General features: G+C 45.6%; 1 protein-coding gene across 1 annotated transcript in view; it reads right to left on the bottom strand.

Annotated features, from left to right (window-relative positions):
- CEP57L1 (centrosomal protein 57 like 1) overlaps window positions 1-23,725 on the bottom strand; it is a 391,785-nt gene that overhangs the window by 147,314 nt on the left and 220,746 nt on the right. Inside the window, exon 7 of the mRNA XM_069606543.1 lies at window positions 21,280-21,378. Coding sequence (XP_069462644.1) covers window positions 21,280-21,378 — 99 coding nt within the window. The remainder of the gene's footprint in view (window positions 1-21,279; window positions 21,379-23,725) is intronic.

Raw genomic sequence — 23,725 nt, forward strand, 5'->3', positions numbered from 1 at the left:
GCCGAGGCCATGCAGTCGACAGCGTCGACTGAAGCACCAGTCGCCGAAATCTGTAGTCTTCAGCGTAGGTCCAGAAATGGTCATTGATGAAAGGACGAAGACTAAACGACTGATGGCCGTGGATAATGAAGTTATAACTTTGCAATGTACGAGCTCCGCATAGGATGACCAGCTAGCTAGGCAGAAAAAAAATATCTGAGGGACCTTGAAACCCAAGTGATTTTGGGTACACTACACATTACGTTAGGGATAGTGTTACAAGCCCCTGTGGGGCTCATTGCCCCCCCTTCCCCCCGACCTCCTTGGTATTCTTTTCCCCTTCCCTACCCCCTCCTCCCGCCTGACCACCAGCCCTGATTGGGCGATTCACTTCCCCGTTCACTGCCTAGTCCTTGGCAGTTAGCTCTCATGTGCTCCTTTTCCACCTGGCACACCACACTGAGAATATCTCCCGAGACCCCTCCTCGGCCTTTTTTTGGCATCTGCAGCCCTTGTTGAGCCCCTACAGGCTTCATTGCTTCGCCCGACCACTTGGTATTCTTTTCCCCTTCCCTTTCCTTCCCTACCCTCCTCCCACCTCACAGCCGCCCATCAACACTAACAGTTGATCGCTACACTTCATGCACCCTCCCAGGGCAACCCCGGCAGCTCCTACGGAGGGGCTCCATATCGTGTCTGCAGGTGTCAGCACGGGAAGCCAGTGGCCAGCCGCCAACCAGCAGCGACTAGTAAGGTAGGAGTGGCCCGGGTGAGGAATAGAGCCTTCACTCTACCCTGAAACCCTGCCACATAGCAACCTCACCTATACTAGATTAATACTGTGTTTCGTTAGCGCTGTGACATTTGTGAAAGTACTTAAATTGCATTGTGAAACCTAGGCCTTTCTCTCACTTACAGGACTCTCAGACATAGGTGTTCTCGCTCCGTTTAAACTACATTGTGAAAGTAGTGCTGTCTTTGGTTCTTGCCTTCTTAGCAAAGCGTTCACCGAGCAAACTGTTCTACTACTATGTGAGCCCTTGTGGTTTTTTCAATTGTCTACTTCGGTCTCATCTTTGTCTCGCCTGCTTGCACCCCTCCCTGCGTCCTTCCCTAGTGTACTCCCTGCCCCCACAACCCCCTCCCACCCCCCCCTTCCTCATCTCTCCTCTCCCTACTCTATGGTGCTCTCTGTCTCTCCTATCTTTTCAAACTGCTTCTCCATGAACTATCCTGCTCTCCTCACTATATCTGGTAGGAAGAAGTTTAAAAGGACATCCTAGTCTCCAACCCCAACTTAGGCCTTCCTATCGCTGACACTTATACCAGTGCTTCCTCTAGGCAAACCCTCACCGACATCCTCTTTGTCGTTCCCTCGCCAGACCTATGGACACGTCATATGGTCTCTGTGCTTTTTCCTTTCTCTTCTCCCATTAATGGTGGCACCCTGTGGGAGCCCCTCCTGGCCTCCTTCGACTCCTCTAAAGGTCATGATTAATGTTTACCTGAATGGTACAGTCTTGGTCCAAGGCCCTCAAGCCAATCTTCTCTTTGATAGACGCTTCCCACGCCTCATTAATTTCCTTCCTCCCCCTGCTGTCCCCCCTCTTCCCTCCACGACTTCCTTGCCTCCCCCTGTTGTCCCCTCTTTGGCTACCTTGCCCTCTTCTGCCCCCCCCCCCCCCCCGTCGTGCCTCTTCTACACCTCCACAGGGCGTACCTCTGATTTGTACCCCTCTCTGGAAGTCTTTCAAGGATGGCAACCTTCTCCATATTGCCACTCTAAACTCTCGCTCAGCTGTCAAACACTTCGACATCTGCCGCCTCCTTGAAGAACTTGACCTCTATGTCCTCGGTCTCACCGTGACATGGTTCACGGCCAGCTCTGTCACGAGCTTTGACACTCCTACCTGACGGCAACACGATCCTCTCCGAGCCCAGGTCGACCGGTTCTGTAGGAAGGGGGGGCGGGGTGTAGCCCTGATCTTCCCCGAGTGCATTCCTGCCTGTCTTTCCTACACAGGCCTCCTCTTCTTTCGAATGCCTAGTCTGCAGGATCTCTCTCCCCCTCCTTCTCCTAGCCATTCCCTTACTATGGATACTCTAATCTTTTGCAACCTCTGCAACTCACTCTCACTCTTTCCTCCCCTCTGACCTGACTCACTCGGCAGGGCACATTCTGGATGTTCTGATCCCTACAGACCTTCCCCGCTCACCACTCCCATCTCCTGGAGTGATCATTTTCTCCTTTCCTCCCAGCTCTCACTCTCCACCCCCCCAGGCCAAGCCAACTCCAGAACTGCCACCTACCTTATCCGACCCATGAAGCGAGTGTCAGTTGAGGCGGTCGCCGCCACTTTCACACACCCTCGTCCCCCTTTGGCTGGCTCACGTCCGACACAGCCCTCTGCATGCTCCAGTCTGATACTCTTGATGTTCTTGCCCCCGTCATGAGGATCCGCTTGAAGCCCAAAGCCAAGTGCAACTCCTGGTACGACTCAGACCTCACCACCCTTAAACGCAAGTGCAGGGTGTCTGAGAGGAAATGCTGTGCTTCTGGTAAAGCAGATAAACTGGCTTGCCACCTGTTCCAAAGTCCATACTGGGTCTCTGTCCGCACCAAGAAGAGGGGCCACATCCAAGTCTGCATCTCTGTGGCATCTAACAACTCAGCCGAACTCTAAAATCTGCAAGGAGCTGGCCAATCCTGCGGCAGTCTACCTCTCTTGTCCCCTCCCAGGCTTTTCACTTCATCTCTAAAACTCAGGCGCGGAGTCCAGAGGAGAGTCCATCTACCCCAGTCCTTGTGCGAGTGAGGAGCTGCAGCGACGTGCTACACTTTGTTTGAAGTTACTGTCACTTTAACTGAGATTTCCTCCTCTGGGTGACTCCACCTGAAAAAGGTGTTGGCGTGTGCGGAGCACCACGCGGAGTCCCGAGGAGAGTCCCAGTCTACCCCAGTCCACCCTAGGCCCACAGCCCTGCCGCAGGTCGGCAGAAGGCCTTCTGAGTGAAACCAGCTATGATCCTGTGATGGGTCTGCAAACGCGGCTACAGGAGAAATCCAGACTCGAGTCTGAACGGCTAGGCTCCTCCTTCCAAATGCCGTTGAGTACCTCCGAGCCGGATATAGCTGCGGCAAACAGCGAAGACAACGAGGTAAGACCTGGTTCGTCAATCATGTTATCGCAGTCCCCTCAGTCCCAATTTGAGCCGAACGCTCTGAACAAGTGCTTCCAGCGACGACAGCACATAATGTGTCAACTTTATTTACCATGACGGAAACTCTCATCGTAGAAAAGAAACAAACTGTTGGCACGCTATGGTTTAAGTTTTGACTTCGGCGCCTGCCGGTGTCCAAAACTCTATGCTCTGTCTACCGTGCTCGACGGCTGGATCTGAAGTTCAGAGTGTGCTGCTTGTAGCAAAAATGCTCGAGTATTTAAAGGTTCTGATGCATCCGATTCCATCACTCTGCCTACATACTGTACAAAGTGTGAAAAGACACAAGCACAGACCGTCAACGTGTCGATAGTTCCATTGCCAATAGACATGGAAATGCACCTGGACACACAAGTGATAGAGGTTAATACCTCCTTGTTTCAATCTCCATTTGATGTCACGGACACTGAACAATTGCAGATTCAGGTGTCCGCTGACAATTCAAATGAGGCAAATCTCATATTTATTCCTCCAATTTCCCTAAATGAGAGTGCGCAAGACAAGAGTAAACCAAGCAAGCTGCCTGAGAAAGAATGCAAACTAGTAACAATTGAAGGCCTGACGCCAAATGAGATGTCCACATCTACTCACCTACATAAGTCAATGGAGAAATCACAGGTTCCTTTAGCGATATCAAGCGTTTGTCTTGATGCTCAAAGAGTGACCCCAGAAAAGCCCAACTTGTTGCGTCCTCTTGGTAATATAACCAAGGGCAACAGTGGGAAAGAATACGGGGTGCAAACACCTAAAAAATCAACACTATGCAGTGCCCCAGTCTAAACAGACACAAAAATGAATAAAGTTGTATCTGCCATCTGACAACTCACCAAGAGTTCTTGACCTCGGACGCGAAGCACGCTTGACTGAGCGACTAACTGCAGATTTTCATTCCATTAAAGAAAAGCTCATACAAAGCTTTGGGAGTACACCTAATGAGAAACTTCCAAAAACAACGCTGAATGCACGCATCATAGTGGAAACACTGCCGGACAAAGTTTGGCTTTCCTGCGACGCAGCCGGCTTTATCACCAAACCCATCACAGCATAGTCTAGCAAATCAAAGCAGTACTGGAGTTAGTGATAATGTGTTATATGCCTCTGGAGCAGTGAGACCAAAACATACGTATAAAAGCGCCTTAGAAGACACGATTCTACCGCAAAAAGACACGAGGCAGGAGCCCTCGGGTGAACAGCTGCATGAAACAATGTCATCAGCATCGGTAAAGTCAGCACAGGACCAATTAAACAAATCGAATTTGTCAGAGGCTGCGGGGATTCAAAGCCACAATAATGTCTTAGCAGCCACTTCTTTAGCCCTTATAACTTTCATGAAACTATACGAAAGTTTAAACAAATCCATCAAAGATCAGGGTGCATTAATAAATAAGCTTACCTCAAAAGTGGACACAATAGAGCACCTGAATGGCGTCCTCATGCAAAGACTCGAAAGAGAAGCAGAGACCTCTTCGCAATGGCAATATCACCTTGGAGACCTAATGACAAGTACCCATGTGGAAAACTCTACTCTCATGTCTGCTACGTTGGAATGCATGAAATGGTTGATACATAATATCCAGTCCAATAGAGAACCGCTTTACGAGCAACAAATGGCACATTTGCTGGCAGCAAGAGCAGTGCTCCCTTGAAAAGCGCCTTACCTGTGCTGGTTTTAGCACAATTGCCGATGATGTCCCACTCGGAACTTTCGAGTTGAACACTGAAAAGCGTACCCCTCCAAGGAGGCCCTGTTTCGACAAAAACATTGAGTGCTCCCACAGCTTCACTGCTCCCTTCAGGTACAAGCAATGGTGGGGGTATTTTAAATAGCATTATCCCTGCAACTGATCCAATACAACTGCCACAGGTATCCGACATAGATAAAAACGTCTTTTGACATATTTACAGGAGCGGCAAAGAATTTTCCGGCTGAAAGCACAATGGCATCAAAGGCGAACACAAAAAAAAACTCGAGTCGGTTTAAAGAAATCAGCAAAAAATGTAATTAAAAAAACGCCCTACTAATGTCAAACAATTTGTCAGGAATCTATCGACTCCTCAAAAGCTCTCGCTGTTTGAACGTGCACCGCAAGGTCAACCGTCCAACAAATTAGATACTGCACATCAGAAAGAGCCCCAGAGGCAGTCTAATGATGCAAAGACATCTGTGAATCAGAAGCAAAATCTGAACAAGAGGGCAAGAATAGACTCTGAAGTTCAATCAATAGAAGCCAACGAGCCATCTGTGGATTTTTGCGATCTTTCCACATATTCCATCTATTCTGACGAGTCATCTGCTTCGAATGGAGAGTTAAGGAGGGTAGCTATGCCACAAGGCAAAAGCACCCCAAATCCAGAGAACGTTCAGACGACCAAACAGTTAATACACCAAAGCTGCGTGAGACAAGAAAAGTCTCCAGGTTTCCTGCAGTTGAGCCCAACAAGGGCTCTCTACCTAAGCAGTCTAATGCAAGGCAGACTACACCTACAACGAGAAGCTGCAAGTCGCCCCAAAATTTTAACCCCGAATTGACTGCTGCACAGCGAAACAAACAAATTAATGAGCACCAAGAAGAATGAAAATCACCAGACTGAGTCAGCACAACAAGCCTGGAAAATAAGAGTGGAAAATATCTTCCGACGAAAGTGCTGTAAATTTAAACAGAATGTTATGAAGTAACTTCATCACATTACTTCTATCATTATGTACCATCACAACAGAAGACATATTAACTGTCGAATACATCTCAGAAAAGTCGGCTGATAAGGTTTTCCTGCATATTAGATCAGTTGTAGTGGAAAAAACTTAGCGGCAAAGGACGAGCTACTATCCTATGGTTTCAAAGTGCGATCAGAGAGAAGTTCCAAATACTCTCCCAAAATTAAGGAGTCCAATACATCAAATAAACATTGACGTGATGAGCTGAGAAATCACTTCTCCGTAAGAGAGTCTGAGCCAGTAACAAAGTTTACTCAGAAAGACTGAGGATATCGCAAGACTAGCTGCATCTCACAAAGCCAGACAAGCATAACCATCATTAAATCCTGGCGCAGACATGTGGGATACTTTCCTGGAACACCAGAGGTTTTCATCATCTGTTTAATGACTTTCCAAAGCTGGGAAAAACCAGCGCGGGAGACCTTTTTCAGGCCCGATTACAATAAATAACACCTATGGTTGGGAACTAATCCAATCTTTCATTCCAAATATCTTTACAAGGCTCATTACTTCAGTTAAGATCTACTGTCAAGGAACGTCCACTGCATTTACTAGTCATCAACCTCTATTGGAATCCAGTAATGATCTCATCAGCAAGTTTTATCAATTCAGTAACGGCAATCATAGATCCTTGCTTAACGTCTTACCATGATATAACAATTCTAATATGTGGCGACTAACTTTTCTTGGTTTGAGAGAAGATCACAATCTACTGTAATATCTACGAGAGGAGATGGATGCAATGAAAACGAGAAATTGTGAGATGGTTAATGGAACCATCTGCAGGGACATTCCCCCCAGGTCGACCTGGCAACGAGATACAAGTCAAAAAACATTAGATTACATCTTGATTTCCTCGTGGAAAGCATGTCGATAACTAAAACATCTGTCAGTGATCATAACTTAATAGAACTGATCTGCACATTCGAACGGTCCGCAACATCGCATCAATATAGCTGTCCACTTGAGGTGAATGAAGGATTGAACCGTCTTCGAATCAAAGACCAGCACATTTGTCAGCTGAGTGAACGTTTAAAGGATGATGTAACAACCCTCACCGAAAAAGTAAATTAAGCACCTCTACTGCTACAATTTGGTTCCAAGATAAGGAAAACAAACAATTATCAGCAGCAACAGAGAAAATATGTATTTGGTGCCCAGGTAAATCAGCAAAAGAAACAAATGCATAAGAACATCAGACAAATAAAAAGGAGCGATAGCGCAATTGTCGATAAAAAAGGAGCCATCAATTGCTGTAAAATTAAATATCGAAATTGGCTAAAATCCTTTAAAATAACTAGAGACCAAGAACGCGCAGAACAAATGCTTGGGCTTATAATTCAATGTAAATCCAGAGACATTTGGAAGATTTTAAACAAAAAAAAATCATACCCAAGACTCAAGCCTGGCGAATGGTATTTCCTTACTAAGTTGGGGAAATCATTTTAAAAAAGTGTTTGCGGACACGTCTTCACACATTAAGCTAGAGCCCATGATATCAAAAGAACCTTGGGATGAGTGTGAATCAAGAGCTATTATCTCACGCATAAAACAACTAAAGAATTCACGTGCAGCAGGCCCTGATAGGCTCACGAATATCATGTTAAAAGAGAAAACGGAGCTCTGGGCTGACTTTATTGTGGATTTATTCAAAGTAATCTCAGCAGCCAAGATAATTCTGAGTTCTTGGAAAACCGTGGTTATTGTACTGATTTTCAAGAAGGGCAATAGGGACAATCCTGCCAACTATCGCCCTATTGCCCTCTTGGACATAATAGGCAAAATATTCGCCACCTGTTTACAATTGAAACTTCCCAAATGGGCATCAACCAATAACCTATTAGACAACCGACAAACTGGCTTCACCAAGAATGTTGGTACTGATGTTAATCTTCTCATTGTGAACATCCTAAAACTCGAAACCCTGATGCATAAGAAAATATTCGATGCCTTTATAGATATGCGTCAGGCTTTTGACCGAATAAATCGCACAATATTATGGAAGAAATTAATATGGTCCTGCCCATCGACTTTACTTCAGCCACTTATGGCTCTCCACAATGGGACATCAATAAAAGTCCGAACTGACAACATTGGCACTTTGACGAATGAGGTGCTGACATCTCAAGGAGTTAAGCAAGGCTGCCCATTAGCAGTGTTGCTGTTTAAGCTGTATATTGCTGACTTGCCTGAGGCGCTAGATAACACCCGTTGCTTTCCACCGAAATTGAATAAACAACCGATAAGTTATGCAATATACGCTGATGACATTGTCCTATTTGACCAAACTGAAATTGGCCTGCAACTTACAGGCCTTGGTCACATATCTACATGCAAATGATCTTGAAATCAATGCTGGTAAATCGAAGATCATGTCGGTTAGCACTGCGCACAAAACATCTTTTTTTTGGATGGTCAGCGGCAGGCGAAAAGATGGACTCAGTACAAATGATACGATACTTGGGAGTCCAAATAAATCGATTAGAGAACAGGCGTGGATTGAAGATTTGAAACAACGTATGTCAGCATTCACCCTACAGGGTAAACGTTTACATAATGAATACAGTAAATTCACACTGATCCCCATTATGACCTTTTATGGTCAGAAAGTTATTCCAGCTGTGACATATGGGGCGGAGGCAGGCTTGAATATTGATAGCTGCATTTGGGCAACTCAAGAAGGACAATTCTGGAGAGGAGTTTTGGCGCTTCCGAGATACGTTTCCATGGTGGCGATAAGGCACGAATTAGGCTTAGATTCGCTAGCCGGCCTGGAATTTCAATGGAAATCAATCGCCCTTTTACATAAAATGAACTTGAATAGCATTGCTCCGGCCTATGAAATATTGAAAGAATCCAGTGAACAACCATATGCAGGAATTTTAGCTATCTGGGCAGCGAAAATCAAAAAGCTATTAGCAATCATTGACATATCTTGGGCAACACTGCGAGATACCCCACAGATTGCCAAAAAGAAGTTCAGAAGATGGCTTTGGATAAAAAAATAGCGAAACGCGCGAAACTTCGCTTATTCTGGGTATAACATGCAACAATCTAGACAAGCTGCCCAAATATGTATCAAGATTCCCGTCAAGACCTCATCGAAATACATTTCTAAGGCTATGACTTAACATCTATAAAACCAAAGAGATGATGTACCTGAGACATCAAGAAGAGACAACCGAGACCAGCTGTAGGTTCTGCAAAAATGCACTAGACTCGCTCAAACATTTAATCACTGAATGTAGCTATGTGTCCACCCAGCGGTCATTTTTTCTCCAGCATCTAACATCGACTTTCGAAAAAACTGAAAATCTGTGGTATACACTAACAGCTCGAAACAATGTTAGAGTAACTTGCGCAGTGGTGGATTTTCTTGAAAAGATTTTAGAAGCCGAACCTTGTTAAAATCAACTTCTATTTGGAGGAGCTTCAAATTTCGAATCTAGAATGTAATGTATTGAAGAGGCAACAAGGATTCGGATTGAAGAGAACAAAGAATCTGTTCCTAAAATTGTTTTGTAATTAAAGTTGTGTAAATAACTAATTGTTACAATAAAAAAAATAAAAAACCTCAGGACATCCGGTCCTCTCCCTCTCCCCCTGCCCAATGTACTCTCTGCCCTTCTTCAGCCACCTCGCCTCCCTCCTCTTCCTTTCCTCCGTTCTCCCCAGACGAGGTTTCTAGACAAGTCCAATGTATGATAGTCTTGTCAAAACAGGTTCACCCCTGTTCCTCCAAAACCATTAAGGACCGCATTGACACCTTGGCCCCTGCTCTGACTGACTTCTACAACCACTCCTTCGCCACTGGGGTCTTCCCTTCCCCCCCTGAAGCACTCCCTTGTGCAGTCTCTTAAGAAACCCTCAGCCGACTCGTCCTGCCTGGCTCACTATCGCCCAATCTCTATCACTCCTTTCCTAGGCAAACTCCTGCCCATCTCCCAGTTTAATATTCACACCGAATCTGTTGGTGGTCTCCATGACCATCAGTTTAGTTTCAGAGCTGCCAGAAGCACGGGAACTGCTCTTCTGAACATACGTGAAGACAAGCTCTCCAACCTTGACTCCAACACCCCCAGTGTCCTCATCTTACTTGATCTCTCTTCCGTCTTTGACACAGTCAACCATGCCATCCTGCTCAACCGTCTCCGTGATAACCTGGGTATATCACTGATCATGCCCTGGCTTGGCTGACCACTTTCCTTTCTGAGCGACCCTCCCAGGTCCAACTTGCGTCCTTCCTCTCCCATATCTCTACCTGTGGTGTTCCCCAGGGGTCAAACTTCTTTCCCTCGCTGTTCAACCAATACCTGGCACTTCTTGCCCACTGCATTGCCGCTCTCTGCCCAAACTTTCAGTGCTATGCGGAGGACAACTCATTTTCAGGCTCCCTTCCACCACTTCTTCCCCTTCTCTCATCTCTGACTGCGCTATCCAGGAGTTTGCCACCAATGATCTCTGCCTTAATGCCAGCAAGACAGATTCTCCTCATCGGCACACTTTCTCCCTCTTTTCCTGTCGCTCTCTGGCCGGCCTCTCTTGGCCCTCTTCCTGCTCCCACCTGTGAGGCTAAAAACCTCGGGATCATCTTTGACTCCACAGTCTCATTACATCTCTGACGTCTCTAAGAAGTCAAACTACCAGCTGCACCTCCTCAGAGGTACTCTTCCTTTCCCTCTCCTTCCCTCAGAAGCTCACCGTCTCCAAGCTCGGTTTCTCTCTAGGCTGGACTACTGCAACAGCCTCTTTCTAAATCTGCCTGCTTCTACTCTCCGCCCTCTGCAACTCACCCAGAACAGAACTGTGAGACTTGTCCTTGGCCTCAAGCCCAGGGATCCCATCTCTCCAGGACTGAAATCCCTGCACTGGCTCCCAGTGGCTGTGAGGATTAAGTTCAAAACCCTCTGCATTGTCCATAAGGCCTTCTGGGGCCTGGGGCCTCGGTACCTTAAACTTTCTTCCTTCTCGAGCTCTTCGCTCATCTGCCTCCAACTCCCTCGTGGTCAGTCACTTTCCCAGGTTGGTGGTGGATCTCCTTCTGCAGCTGGGGCCTCCCTCTGGAACAGCCTCCCTGAAACCTTCCTCTTTGCTTCTGCTTTCTCTCCTCCTTTCCCGTGCTGAACTCCTGGCTGAAACAAACTGCTGGTCACATGGCCACCCCTCTGATCTCGGGCCCAGGTTCCCTCCTCCGCCAGTTGCACTTCTGCACTGCCTCCCTGGCAAACCCCACACCCCCCCACACTTGGGGGCTGTTTTCTGTATCCCTACAGTCCCCTTCCAGCACTTGACACCAGACGTCTGCACTTACCCTGGCACTTGCCACCAGCTGGCCGCACCTTTTACTCATTACATTTATATATTATACTTTTTTTTTTTACCGTCGCTCCCATGTACTGCACTGCCCACTCTCCCTTACCCCTGCAATTTTTCCCCTTCCCCTGCACTTGCGGGATCTCAATGTCACCTGGCCTAGTAAGATTGTTGTCCCCGTCTTCTCTCTGTTCCCCCTCCCTTGCCTCGTCGCACCTTAAAACACTTGTGTATAGGCGCGTTATGAATGCCATATATCATATCAAGCACGCCCATGTCGACGTCCCCCTTCGATCATCGAAAGACGAGATGCAATACTCTGCGATTACCACTAGATGTCAGACTATATGAACAGCACGTGATTCTAAGCAGATTCACAAGCATCATAAATGTTAATTCATTGATTATCAGTTTAACAGTTACACATACGTCCTATCATGAGTCCTCTTGGTGTTATGGTTCATAAATATCTGCTTGAGTGTATTATTCATTGCTGAGAAATGTACAATATGTACCGAATAGGAGTTAAATATTTGAACATTCACCATGTTGTCAAGCATGTTAGTGTTGCCCATCATAATCACCCTCTATAGAAATCCAAATCATGGTATACATTTTTCCTTTTTCACTGTGTCCAAATCACTAGACAGCTGTCTTCTATCATCAAGTCATGGTGTTAACTGTTTGCCTGTTCGCTATAGTTCGACAGCAAGGAATAACTGAATTCCAAAGAGATAGAAAACCTAGGACCTGCAGGCTGTCGGCTCCCGGTGTTGCCAAGACAGGGTTTCCCTTCTCCTGGCGGGTGACAATGTCCACTTTCCTGCAAGGGGCGTTATTTTCCTTTCACTCGATTCCTCCTTCCGCTTCTTGGCCTTTTATTTTAATAACACTTCAAGGGGTATGTATACCTTCCCCATTCTTCTAATCTCGCAGACAATCCGGTGCACTAACCTGCCAGACACTGTTTGTGAAGATTAGTATGGGTGCAAGTATTATTGCTCAACTTGCCTTTCCCAGGATTAGTTTCAATATTCTTGGTTTTAGGTATCTTGCAGGCCCAGCCAACCTGGTACACTAACCTGCCAGGCACTGTGACTCGGAAGATTGCCTTGGATGCAATCTTCTTCATATGGGTTCAGGCCCCAGACTCGCTTTTCTTCTGTCGACCACATTCCTGGACTTCATTCTTTGTCCGTCAGGGTTCCTGACCCTGTATGAGGGGTGGGGGGGGCTCTCTCCTTCATGCAACTTCTGCTACTACTTCTCAGGCGCTGGGTCTACCCAATAACCAGCATAACTTGTTTCTTGGTCTGCAACAGATGTAGGGGTCTCTCAACTGCTGGGGGGGGGGGGATTGGTCTGCACTTGCGTCCTCCAGCGCTCATTCACAGACCAGCAGACGTAAGTGAGGGTTCGGGAACGCAGCTTTGCTTCCTCACATCTCCCCATGGCTGGGCACACCAGGAGCTTTGCTTCCTTGCTCAGCGAGCGGCCTCTCTCCTTAAGGCTGGCTTCTCTCCTTTTCTGTGTCCCGCTCCACCTGCTTTCCGAACCTCCTTGCACACCACTTGTGACTGTGGTTCCTCCTGGGAGTGGTTGAACTCATGTCAAGTCCTCTTTATACTGGTAAGCATTCTCAACTGTCCATATGGACTAGACTGCACTGTTAGTGCATGCATAGTATTCATCATTCTTCCATGCTTCTTTGTTCCAGTAGTTTTACTGGGATGTTTGTATGGATAGCTCTTTGTCTCAGTACATGGTGTGACAATCATGTAGTCTACCCTGCAGCATAACATGGGGGAGGCAAGGACTACATTACCCTGTGGGGTGTGTAAGGGTATGGAAGTTTGATAAGGGGCATCTATATACTGCATTCTCCCTCCCCTATAGGTCATCCCTCGTCACATGGGGGTATATCCCTCCCCGTGTGATCCTCCCACTGTTTTCCACCCCCAAGGGGATTATTGGATTGTGGCCGCGCCACCCTAGCCACATGAGAAGGGTTCCCCCCTTGGGAGAAGGGTCAACATCCATGGATTTGTCACAGTTGCTAGACAAACTTTGGTGCAGCCAGCTTTGACATTTTTTCTTATTGTTGCTCGTCATTTTTAAAAGGCAAAGAAAACTGGAGGAGGTTCTTTCAACGGGGGGGTACAGCCATATATTGAAAGACCCAACGTAGACAGGTTTTCTTATTGTATCATTCCTGGCATTAAGCGCAAAGCTAACAGTGTGTTCCTATATGGGAATACTAGCATATACTGCTGCAGCCAGCATAGAAATGTAGATCAGAGCAAATGCCCTGTAAAACAAATTGGAAACAATCTGGCTTTTTACTGAATTTGTCACTAAAGTGCACTGTCAAATGTAACATGTTTACCCATTATTCAAAAACTTCATGTGGGAGGGACGCTCCACTGCTCCCACAGCCCCCATACCACCTTTAGTTCGTTCACGTTCCATTGTTGCTATGCTCAGGCATATTTTGGGGAAATATTTACGCTCCTACAATTAAAGGAACTCACCAGCTGCCACTGCTGCCTTGCCACTATGGAGCCCATTACCCAAGCAGTGGAAATCCTGGCAGAAAAGCCTGCAGGAAGATAAAAGGAAACCAAAGAAGATTGTGGTGGGGGCATAGCCACAGAAAATTGACCCACTCAGTATGGCCAGATGAGGTCAGCACTGGCATGAAAATCGTTGGAAACTCCTCCAGCAGGTCAGCATACATGCTTCTTCCAAGTTCTACAATGAGATAACAGCATTGACTGGGCAAAGCCTTAATTACCACTGCAAAAGTGACAGCCAAAGCCAAACTACCAATCACTAGAGGTAGTTAGGGAGGATGGACTCAGGTGGCCGACCATTCCAGTGGCCATTAGGACTGCCACTCACTCAGTCCACACCAGCGCCTAAGGATCTGTGCAGGGACTTACAATGGTCTAAATCAGTTAGGGCAATATTAGCCCTACCTAGTGATTACCCTGAACAAAGGAAGTGCACAAACACAAAATGGACGAGAGCAGGATTAAATAAAAATACACTGGTACCCAAATTACTACCAAAAGTGTATATTGGGCTATCAATGTGGTAAAAAAATGGCTTGCACACCGGTGAGGCCAAAATTAATTTACAGCTGCCACCAGCATGCTCAATAAAACCAATGTAGGGTGGGAGGCACTCCTGTGAGCATTATGGCCGGCCCAGGACCTTATACCTCAAGTAAAGGAAAAATTGTTGCCATCGCAGGGTGATTGCAGGAGACAACCCTGTAGCCACCAAACAAGTACCAGCTTTTGGAGTGTGCGGGGTGATTTACCAGGCTTTAGCTTCAAGGGGGCCAAAGTGTCAACTGCTTCACCCATCATTTTATTATAGACAGCTGATAACGAAGACAGAATTGAATTTATTCAGGGGCAGAAAAAGGGGCTAAGGCGTCTGGGATAAGCTTGCGAAGATTCTGACACAGGACTTTCTCCCGAGGTTGTGAGGTATTCTTTTCATATTGGTAATGGGCAGATCAAATTGTATTAAGTAATGATCAGACCAAGGGTATGCTTGATCCTCAATGTCATTGGGATGAATGTGTTACTACCCAGACTAGAATTCTGCCCCCAGAGTGTGTGGGTTTCAGAATATGTTGTGCAAAATCAAGATTTTTCAATACACTGTTGGTTGCTTTGGCCAGAGAGTCTAATTGATCAAGAAAGCCTAAGTTAAAGTCTCCAACCATAACCACTTGAGATTTGGGTTTGAGTGTAGCAAAGATTAGTGAGCTCAGATTCATGGTGAAATATTGCATAGGGTAAGGGGGACGATACAGAATACATAGCTTATGCGTGTTGTTGGGGTTCAGTTACATTTTTACATTTAATCGACAAATGGTTTAAACTAGGTATTATTACAGATGTAGAAAAATGTTTTTTGTTCTCCGATCAACCCATAATGCCAACTGCCTACTTTCTACCTAAGATTCATAAGCCGTTTGATAAGATACCTGAAGGTAGACCCATTATCAGTGGCCAGGGTGGAATTTTGGAACCTATATCAGTGTATGTTAATGAATGTATTGCACCTCTGGTTCACTCTACACCTACATACTTACGAGATACTATGCATATTCTTGATATTCTTGCACAATTGCCTTGCACTTCTGAAGTATTATTGGTCACACTTGATGTCAAATTATATACTTCCATTGATCACCACAAAGCAATTGCCAGCATTTCCTATATTTTTCGTCACAAATCAGCATCATACCATCTTCATGTTGAAATGATCAAAGAATTTCTTCTTTGCGCTTTGCAAAATAATGTTTTCCTTTTCAATGATACATATTACCAACAATTGATTGGGATTGCAATGGGAGCTAGCTTTGCCCCTTCTGTGGCGAATATATTTATGCACCAATTTGAAGAACAATATGTGTTTCACAACAATGTTTTTTCACCCTTTATACATCTTTGGAAAAGATACATTGATGATGTTTTTATGATTTGGACGGGCAATGTGGCTGAATTAAATGAGTTTGTAAACTTTCTAAATGCGAATAATTGGGGTTTGCAATTTGTACACCATTTTTCGAAAGATTCTGTGGATTTTCTTGACTTGAATATTTCTATGTCCCCCACAGGTTTTATCACTAAAACTTTTCGTAAACCTACCTCGGTTAATGCAGTTTTACACTCATCTAGTTCTCACAAACGTTCTGTTATTAATAATATTCCGAAAGGTGAATACATTAGAGCTAAACGGAATTGCTCCCTTAATGTCGACTTTGATGCAGAAAAACTGTTTATACATGACCAATTTGTACAACGTGGGTATCAACCAAATCTTCTCGCTAAGGTTGAACGTGAAGTGTCTAGTATGAAGAGGGCTGATTTACTTAAACCTAAAACTAGAACAAACTCAGCTAACACGCATTTCAACAAAATTAGGCCGATTACTCGTTACACCAGTGATAGCAATGAGGTGTATGCTATACTAAAACGTCATTGGCACTTACTTCACCTTGACAAGGATCTCACCAAATTGTTGGAACCCAACCCATCAATAGTATTTAGTAGAGCTCCTACTCTTAAAAATCTTTTATGTCCGTCATTCATGGCACCAGTACTCACTGCCAAAACATGGTTAGATCAAGGGCGCTTGAATGGGTTTCATAAATGTGGGAGCTGTAACATGTGCTCACACACCTTTGAATCTGAGGTTCTTGATTTTGGCATAACAGGCAAACATACAATCAATTCATTCATTAATTGTAACACCAAGTTTGTAGTGTACTGTATTATATGGGTTTGTGGCTTATTCTATGTTGGGAGTACCATCAGGCCACTCAAAATTCGGATTCGCGAGCACTTGGCCTCTTTGAATAAACAGGATGCTAAATATCCACTGGCATTACACTGGCAGACCCTACAACAGTTGGATGACTTTAAGGACTTAAAATTTATTGGGTTGGCTCAAATACGCCCTCTAAAAAGAGGTGGTAATATGGAACTTAGACTCAGACAATTACAAGCAAGACTTATTTGTAAACAGATTGGTAAAGCGTGGACTTAATTCTGATCATGAATTTCATGTTTTCTTATGATTATGTCATATCCCAGTTTTGTTATCTGTGCCATTGACATTTAGGCAGCTACACTTGGCTACCGCAGATAATTTTTTAATTAATTTTATCAAAAAGGAAGCTCATCTGACTGCGAGTATGCCCTGTGATGTAATAATGGGTGTGTGCGGTTGATTATACAACCCATGATAATTATTCTTTTTGACCGCTTTCATTTATTTTTCTTATCACCACAACAAAACAGGAAATTGTGCCAGATGTATTGGATTAATTTTAATCAAATTATAGTCCTAAGTGGTCATTCAGGCTTAGTAGCACAAATAGCTGGTGCTTAATCCTAATTTTTATGTTAAATCGTATCGACACTTAAATTATGCTAGTAAAAGCACTAATACAAACGATTCATCCTTAGAATTTACTTGGGGGATCATAAGGTGGTTAATTATGGCTTCGGTGCATGTTACTCTATTGCAGCCAGTCCTCTCCCTCACCCAATATGGCCGCCACTGGATGCTCTAGTATGCTGGTGTCTACACGAACTAGTTTTTCTCTTTTTAACTACACGAGCAGCACCTTGCGCGCGCGTTTTCCCTTGGATACTGTTGTTGCCGGAAGGCTGGTAAGCGGTCTGGTTGTTCTTTTGATAAGGTCCCTATGTTTCAATTAGGCGCTTTCATTTAATTTGGATCCTGTTTCCCGTTTTTTTTTTTTTTTTTCTTTCTTCTCTCTTGTTAATTTTTTAATCGTCTGACAATGGATACGTGGTTCATTCGAAATTGGTTGTCAACTGCATCTTTACGGGTAACAATTCCCTTTTCGGACGCCAACTATTACAGAATTCCCCTAATCGTCATTGCAATAGCAAGTAATAATAAGGTAATTACTTTTCATATCATATGCCGTTTAATTTGGTTGGTTTTGGATATAATAGATATGGCAATAGATAATCTTTATGAATTTTTGTTGTACAGATTCTTCTTGGACAAGGTTCATCGGTAAATATATCTAGTTAGTTTTGACCAATTCAGTTGGATTGATATACTAATTTATCTATGGTTGGTTGATCACCGCACACACTCATCTTCTTACTATGTTTTTTGTCCTTTTTATTGTTTTGGAACCGGACAGATTCGTTTATTATACGGTAATTAACTGTATGAAAATTGTTTTACCATCATTTAATGTCATTATGTCAATCTTGTTGTCATGTAATATACTATCACTTTTTGGTCAAATTTCCCCTTGTAACCCCTTGGTGTTTGCATAATTGATATGACGTAAAATACAATGATGAACATGTTATTATTCTCAACTATGTACAGCCTTTGAAAAAGAGCTTTGTTCGAAACACGTGTCAGGCTGTGGAATGGAATTATAAAAATACAACTTAACTGTTACTGTATTTGTGTTGATTGGCGCAGTTCACTGATTGCATTTAACTTACATTTTTACTACTCTTGTTTCACAACTGGACAGTTGCACATTGTTTACTTGTCTGACGGAGAGATTGTTCCTAAAGATAAGAGCTACTCCGCTCCCTTTCCCATTCTGCCCCTCTCCCCTCAGGATATTAAAACCTTCAGGTACAGCTATAAGCAGCGAGTGACCAGCTGCAGCATGCAGCCATGTCTCAGTAAGGGGCACACAGGTCAATGTTTTCCTCCATTATGTAGTCTGTGACTTCAGCCGCATGCCTGACTAATGATCTTGTATTGAGTAGAAGGAATTTAAGAGTTGCTAAGCTACTGTTCAGAGCAGGAATGGTTTGGCACTGCATCTCCAGGCTGTTAGCTACCTGGAACGATGGACAGGTGCTTCCATGAGGGATGTCCAGCGTTTTTGCTGGCCCGGGAGCCATTGGAGGAGAGGAAAGATAAAAGGTAACCACTCCTAAGTCCCTAATCCCTTTCTTTGCCGGGTTGCTGCAGGCAAACACTGGGTCTCCAGTGCTCCGTTCGGGCTGTCAGGATACATCTGAAAGACGCAGGCTATGTGGCTCTTCGCAACTCCGCCTCTCTCAGGTGCTACACGTTCCGGGGCCCTTCCCTGCTTGCACGTGTCTCTCTTCAGCTCAGTGTGTCCTCCTTTTTCAGTTCACTCATCACAGTTGAGTGGATGTCTCTTTAAAGAGAAAGTACTTTTCCTGGTAGCAACACGTATTTTAGCTTTGCCTTCAGCCAAGTACCCACATTTTATATTGTTCTTCAGGTCAGATAGTGTCTTCAAAGGAATGGGAATCCTTGTCCCACAAAGGGGAGTCTCACTCCCAATGAGGTCCCACTTGCCTAAGAGGGTCTTGCGAAGTGGGCTCAACTCCCTAGCCTCAAAGGCAGAGGCTCCCCCTTTGGGAGAAGGGACCATTCCCTCAATTAGTCAAAGCCCCAACATCAACCTCTCTACCCCAACACCTACCTTACCCCGGCCCCATCCAGCCTCACCCACTCAACTCCCACACTCTACCCACATGTCTACTCCACCCTCACCCGCCCAATCCCCACTCCATCACCATCCACCACCACCACCACCCACCCTACCCCCCCCACCCAACCAACCCACTCACAACCCCCCCACTCTCTACACCCCTCCCAAAGTAGGGTGATGTCTCTACCCCATCCAAACACTGTACCCACAATGACTCTTCCCGCACCAACCCAAACCCCCATTCTCTCTACCCCTCACCCACCCTACACCCATACACAAACCCTTTACCCCATCCAAGCACCCTCCCCCAATCGCTACCCCCACCCATCTGCTCTACCCTCACCAATCCCTGCCCTCACTCTCCAGATAAATCCCTAAACCCACCCCCTTCCTCAATCCCCAATCAAACGGCCACCCAACACGCGCACACACCCTCTACACCATCCAAGCACCCTCCCCCACTCTCTACCCCACCCATCTGCTATACCGCCACCCAACCCAGCCCCACACTCCAGATCCACCCTACACCCACCCCCTTCCTAAACCTCCACTCTCAATTACCCCCACCCACCCTACCTCCACTATCACCACCCACTCCCGCTCCCTTTACTACATTTGTATAGCGCAACCATAAACCCATAGGTGTGAGGGCGGAGACAAAACACAAAGCGAGAAGGCTGGGAAATCCATAGGGAAAGGAACCGCAGACTGAGGACGACTATTTGAAGAGGAAAGTTTTAAGGCCCTTCTTGAAGGTACTCAGGGCTGCTGAGTTTCTCAATGGATCTGGCAGTGTGTTCCTAAGAGCCGGCGCCGCAGAGGCAAAGGTACCACATTGTGCTTTTTTGCTTTTCACTTTGGGCTGGTGGAGCAGGTTCTGGTTGTTGGAGCGAAGATTTCTAACCAAGGATTTTATTCCAATATACCTTTGAAGGTAGGAGGGCATCTTGCCCTTAAGGCATTTAAATGTAATAACCATAAATCTAAAGGAGATTCTTGAGTCCACAGGCAGCCAGTGCAGCGCTCGCCGTGCCTCAGAAACATGTGCCCTGTATGCAAAACCAGCTACCACTCTAACTGCTCCATTTTGGACCACCGGGAGAAGGTTGATAGTTTTTTTTTTTACTGGAGCCTGCTAATAAACTGCAACAGTAATTCAGTTTGATGGTCTCTGCGTTGGATTGAGAAACCCCCTGCTCTCTACCCCCACCAACCCAATCCCCACTCTCTACCCCCCTCCCAGTCTACCCCTGCCCACTATACTCTTGTGCTCCCTCAACCACCAGCATCCCTACCCACTCTCTAACCCACCATCACAATCGCAACTCCCTCTACCCCCACCATTCCCACCCCAAACCCCACTACCTCCACCCACGCTACCTTCACCCTACAACAGCCCACAGACCCACCCTAGTCCTAGTCCTATCCTACCCTTAACTCTACCCCGCGCTCACCATACCCACAACCCTACCCAACCCAACTACCAGCCTGCTCTCTACCCCCCACCCATCCTACCCCCAAACACCCAATCCCCACTCTCAACGCCCACTCTATAACCCACCCCTCTGCCCCCACTCTCAATACCCCCACCTACCCCTCCCTCAACCCCCACCGACACAATCCACACTATGTCCCTCCCCACTGTATTCCAACCCACTCTCCATCTCCCGCTCTCAACGCCCACCCACCTTAGCCCCATTCTCTTTTACCACGCACCCAACCCCCCCCCATTCTCTTACCCCAAATCCACCCTGCCCCCACACTCTACCCCACCCACCCACCCTACACTCTCACTATCACTATCCCATCCAAGTGACAGTCACTTGGGTGGGTGGACTGCCCAATAAACTCTTACTTTACAAAACTGCACCAAAATAAGGAACGTCATGCTATAAAAAAAAGAAATACAAAAAATGGAGCTATGGAACGTAGTCATCAGAACAAGAAAGGCTATCTTTGTAGCACCTCATAATCCATAAAGTGCATCAACGAAAGAAAATGAAACCAATGTCAAGAAGATCATGTTCTTAACACCCAATAAGGTTACCTTTCCGGAACACTTTTTCTTTGCTTTTTTCTTTGGTCCAATTTTTGAGGAAACAGCGGTAGGCATCAAAATTCTATTAATTGCAAGACCGGACTCGATCTGTTTGGTATTAAAAACAAAGTACATAGGATTATAGAAACTCCTGAATCAGAACATTTCGATACCAGTTAGTCTGCAGTTAATTGCCTTAAACGACAAACGGAGGCATTGTAAGAAACCTAGCTACAGACAATGGGTGACCATGAAACGCAAAGTGACTAGCATGGTCAGCCTATCAAACGACAAAAACTGAGGGCAAAGTAGTCTTTTGCTTCCAGGTGAAGAAAGGTTAAAATGTGTGCAGCATAGCTAACAGGCATTTCACAGCCATACCAACATACAGACCATTAAAAGGAGTACGAAGACAATGCAGATGTCAAATCTAGACATGCTATTTCCACAAACCTTTGAAAATCTGTAATCGAGCAACATCATATTCTCACAGAAAGCCACGCCTGTAAAACAGCTCATGAATTGAGCTCGGATAGCATTCGATAAAATGTGCCCATAACATTGGCACTCGGCCACTTCAGTGCTGCTACAACAAATTCTGATTTTAGACATAATGCATCCTTGCCAGAAATAAGGGAGGCCACTAGCGTTTTTAAAATTGTTTGCAACAGTGTAATATTTGGGAAACCATGTATAACGCACTTCACCACAAGCGACTACATTTTTACAGGCTCTTTGTTGCCAGATTGTTCTGCCTCACCTTTTTTTCCCCTCCATTGTTATTAGGCTTAAAGTTCCCAACCATTTCATCTGCTTCAGTGACTTCGCACGACTGCGCAGTTGATACAAGGCATGGACTGCAAGAAGTGCCTTTATTCCACTTGGTCCTTTGGGGAGGTGTCATTTATGGTCTGTAATGTACCCCTACCGTTCAACATACCAGGGGCTACTGGACGGGAGGTGGGGGGGGATTGGGGGAGTTCACCCCCCTACTTTACTCCTTCAACTTGTTATTCTCGGATGATCTTAGTCACTTGTGTATCTGTCGCACCACAATAGAGGTTTGCGCCCCTAGAGGCTCCCCCTTTGCAACCCTCCAGCCTTGAGACCTTTGCGAAGTGCCTGTAATGGCTGTGCTATCCCTCAACTAGGTCTACTGCATGTTCACCAATACCCTGGTGAGTCTTAATGTTCTAGCTGTCCTATAAACTGGTGAGGTGCGGGAGGGAGACTGCCCCTTGTCATTTAACACTGTACTTGTGCTAAAGTGACCTCCCAGCCACCCCTCGCGCTACCCACATTGGATCTTTTCCCACGTTGGGCCATGGGATCCCACGCATCTGGTTCTGTAGCAGTCTGAACCTTTAGCCTGGCCCCTCATATCCATCGGATATCAAACCCTCTGCCGATGGCCACTCCAGCTGCTAGATCACACTGAACATCACTGTTCTTTAAAGTTGCTACCAAGAGATACTCCCCAATCCTTCCTAGAAGATACATCTGGTCACTCAAATGTGTCTCGTTCCCTATTGACAACCTGCCCATCCTCCAGGTAAGGCCTTTGCTTGCCCCGATCCAGCTGGGTACATCAGTGAGCACGCTTGTCAACCTATTAGAAATAGCATACCCATGACTTCATCAGCTTAACAGTTTTTCTTCGCAAATGCCCAGAAACACTGTTAGATACCTCTCGCGCCATTGTGCCTTTGCGCAGGAGTGTTCCGGACGCAGACTTTTGTTAAACACCCCATCAATATTCCCTTATATACCTTAATGCGGGCATGGTCTTGCCACTGTGTTTCGTTAGTGCTAGATGTACCCTTCTGGCTACTCAAGCTGCTGCACTGTGTACTATCAGTCAATGGGCTACGGGACAACACACTTCTCTTGGAAGCAAGAAAACGGGCAACACAGGTTTGAATCCCGGTCTTGCGCTTAGATAGTTGTCTCTGGTATTAAGCGCGTTATAAAAGAACAATTATAATGTCTATGGGGACCTACTGGGTATGGGCCAATGCTCAATGGCCGGTGTCCAGGTTGGCTGTCAAACATAGCCCCTGTCGAACTGGTATTCATTCCTAGGTGCAGACCCATCTGAATACAGACACGGTCGTACAGCTGCTCAAGTGATGCTTTAAGACATCCGTGATTGGCTGTTACTGCTCTGGAAAAACCACATTCAAAGCTTGAAGACTAGAAGATGATGCTTATTCTTCTAGAAAGATTAGAAGCAATAAAAAGACCCGTGATAGAGATCGGTGGGACGTTGGACACAAAAAAAGTAAAACAATTTCCATGCCAATGGAATGTGCAAAATCTCCTAGAACAATTCATACCTGCAAGTAAAACATCAATGTCTTGTGTAAGGTAACAAATACATTTATCAATTGTAATCCCAATTTCCCATCATGGATATCATCAATTCATAAACTTTGGATATCTCTCGAGCCCTACA

This window comes from Ambystoma mexicanum, chromosome 4p (assembly GCF_040938575.1).
Source record: "Ambystoma mexicanum isolate Mex_15411 chromosome 4p, UKY_AmexF1_1, whole genome shotgun sequence".
Lineage (NCBI taxonomy): Eukaryota > Metazoa > Chordata > Amphibia > Caudata > Ambystomatidae > Ambystoma > Ambystoma mexicanum.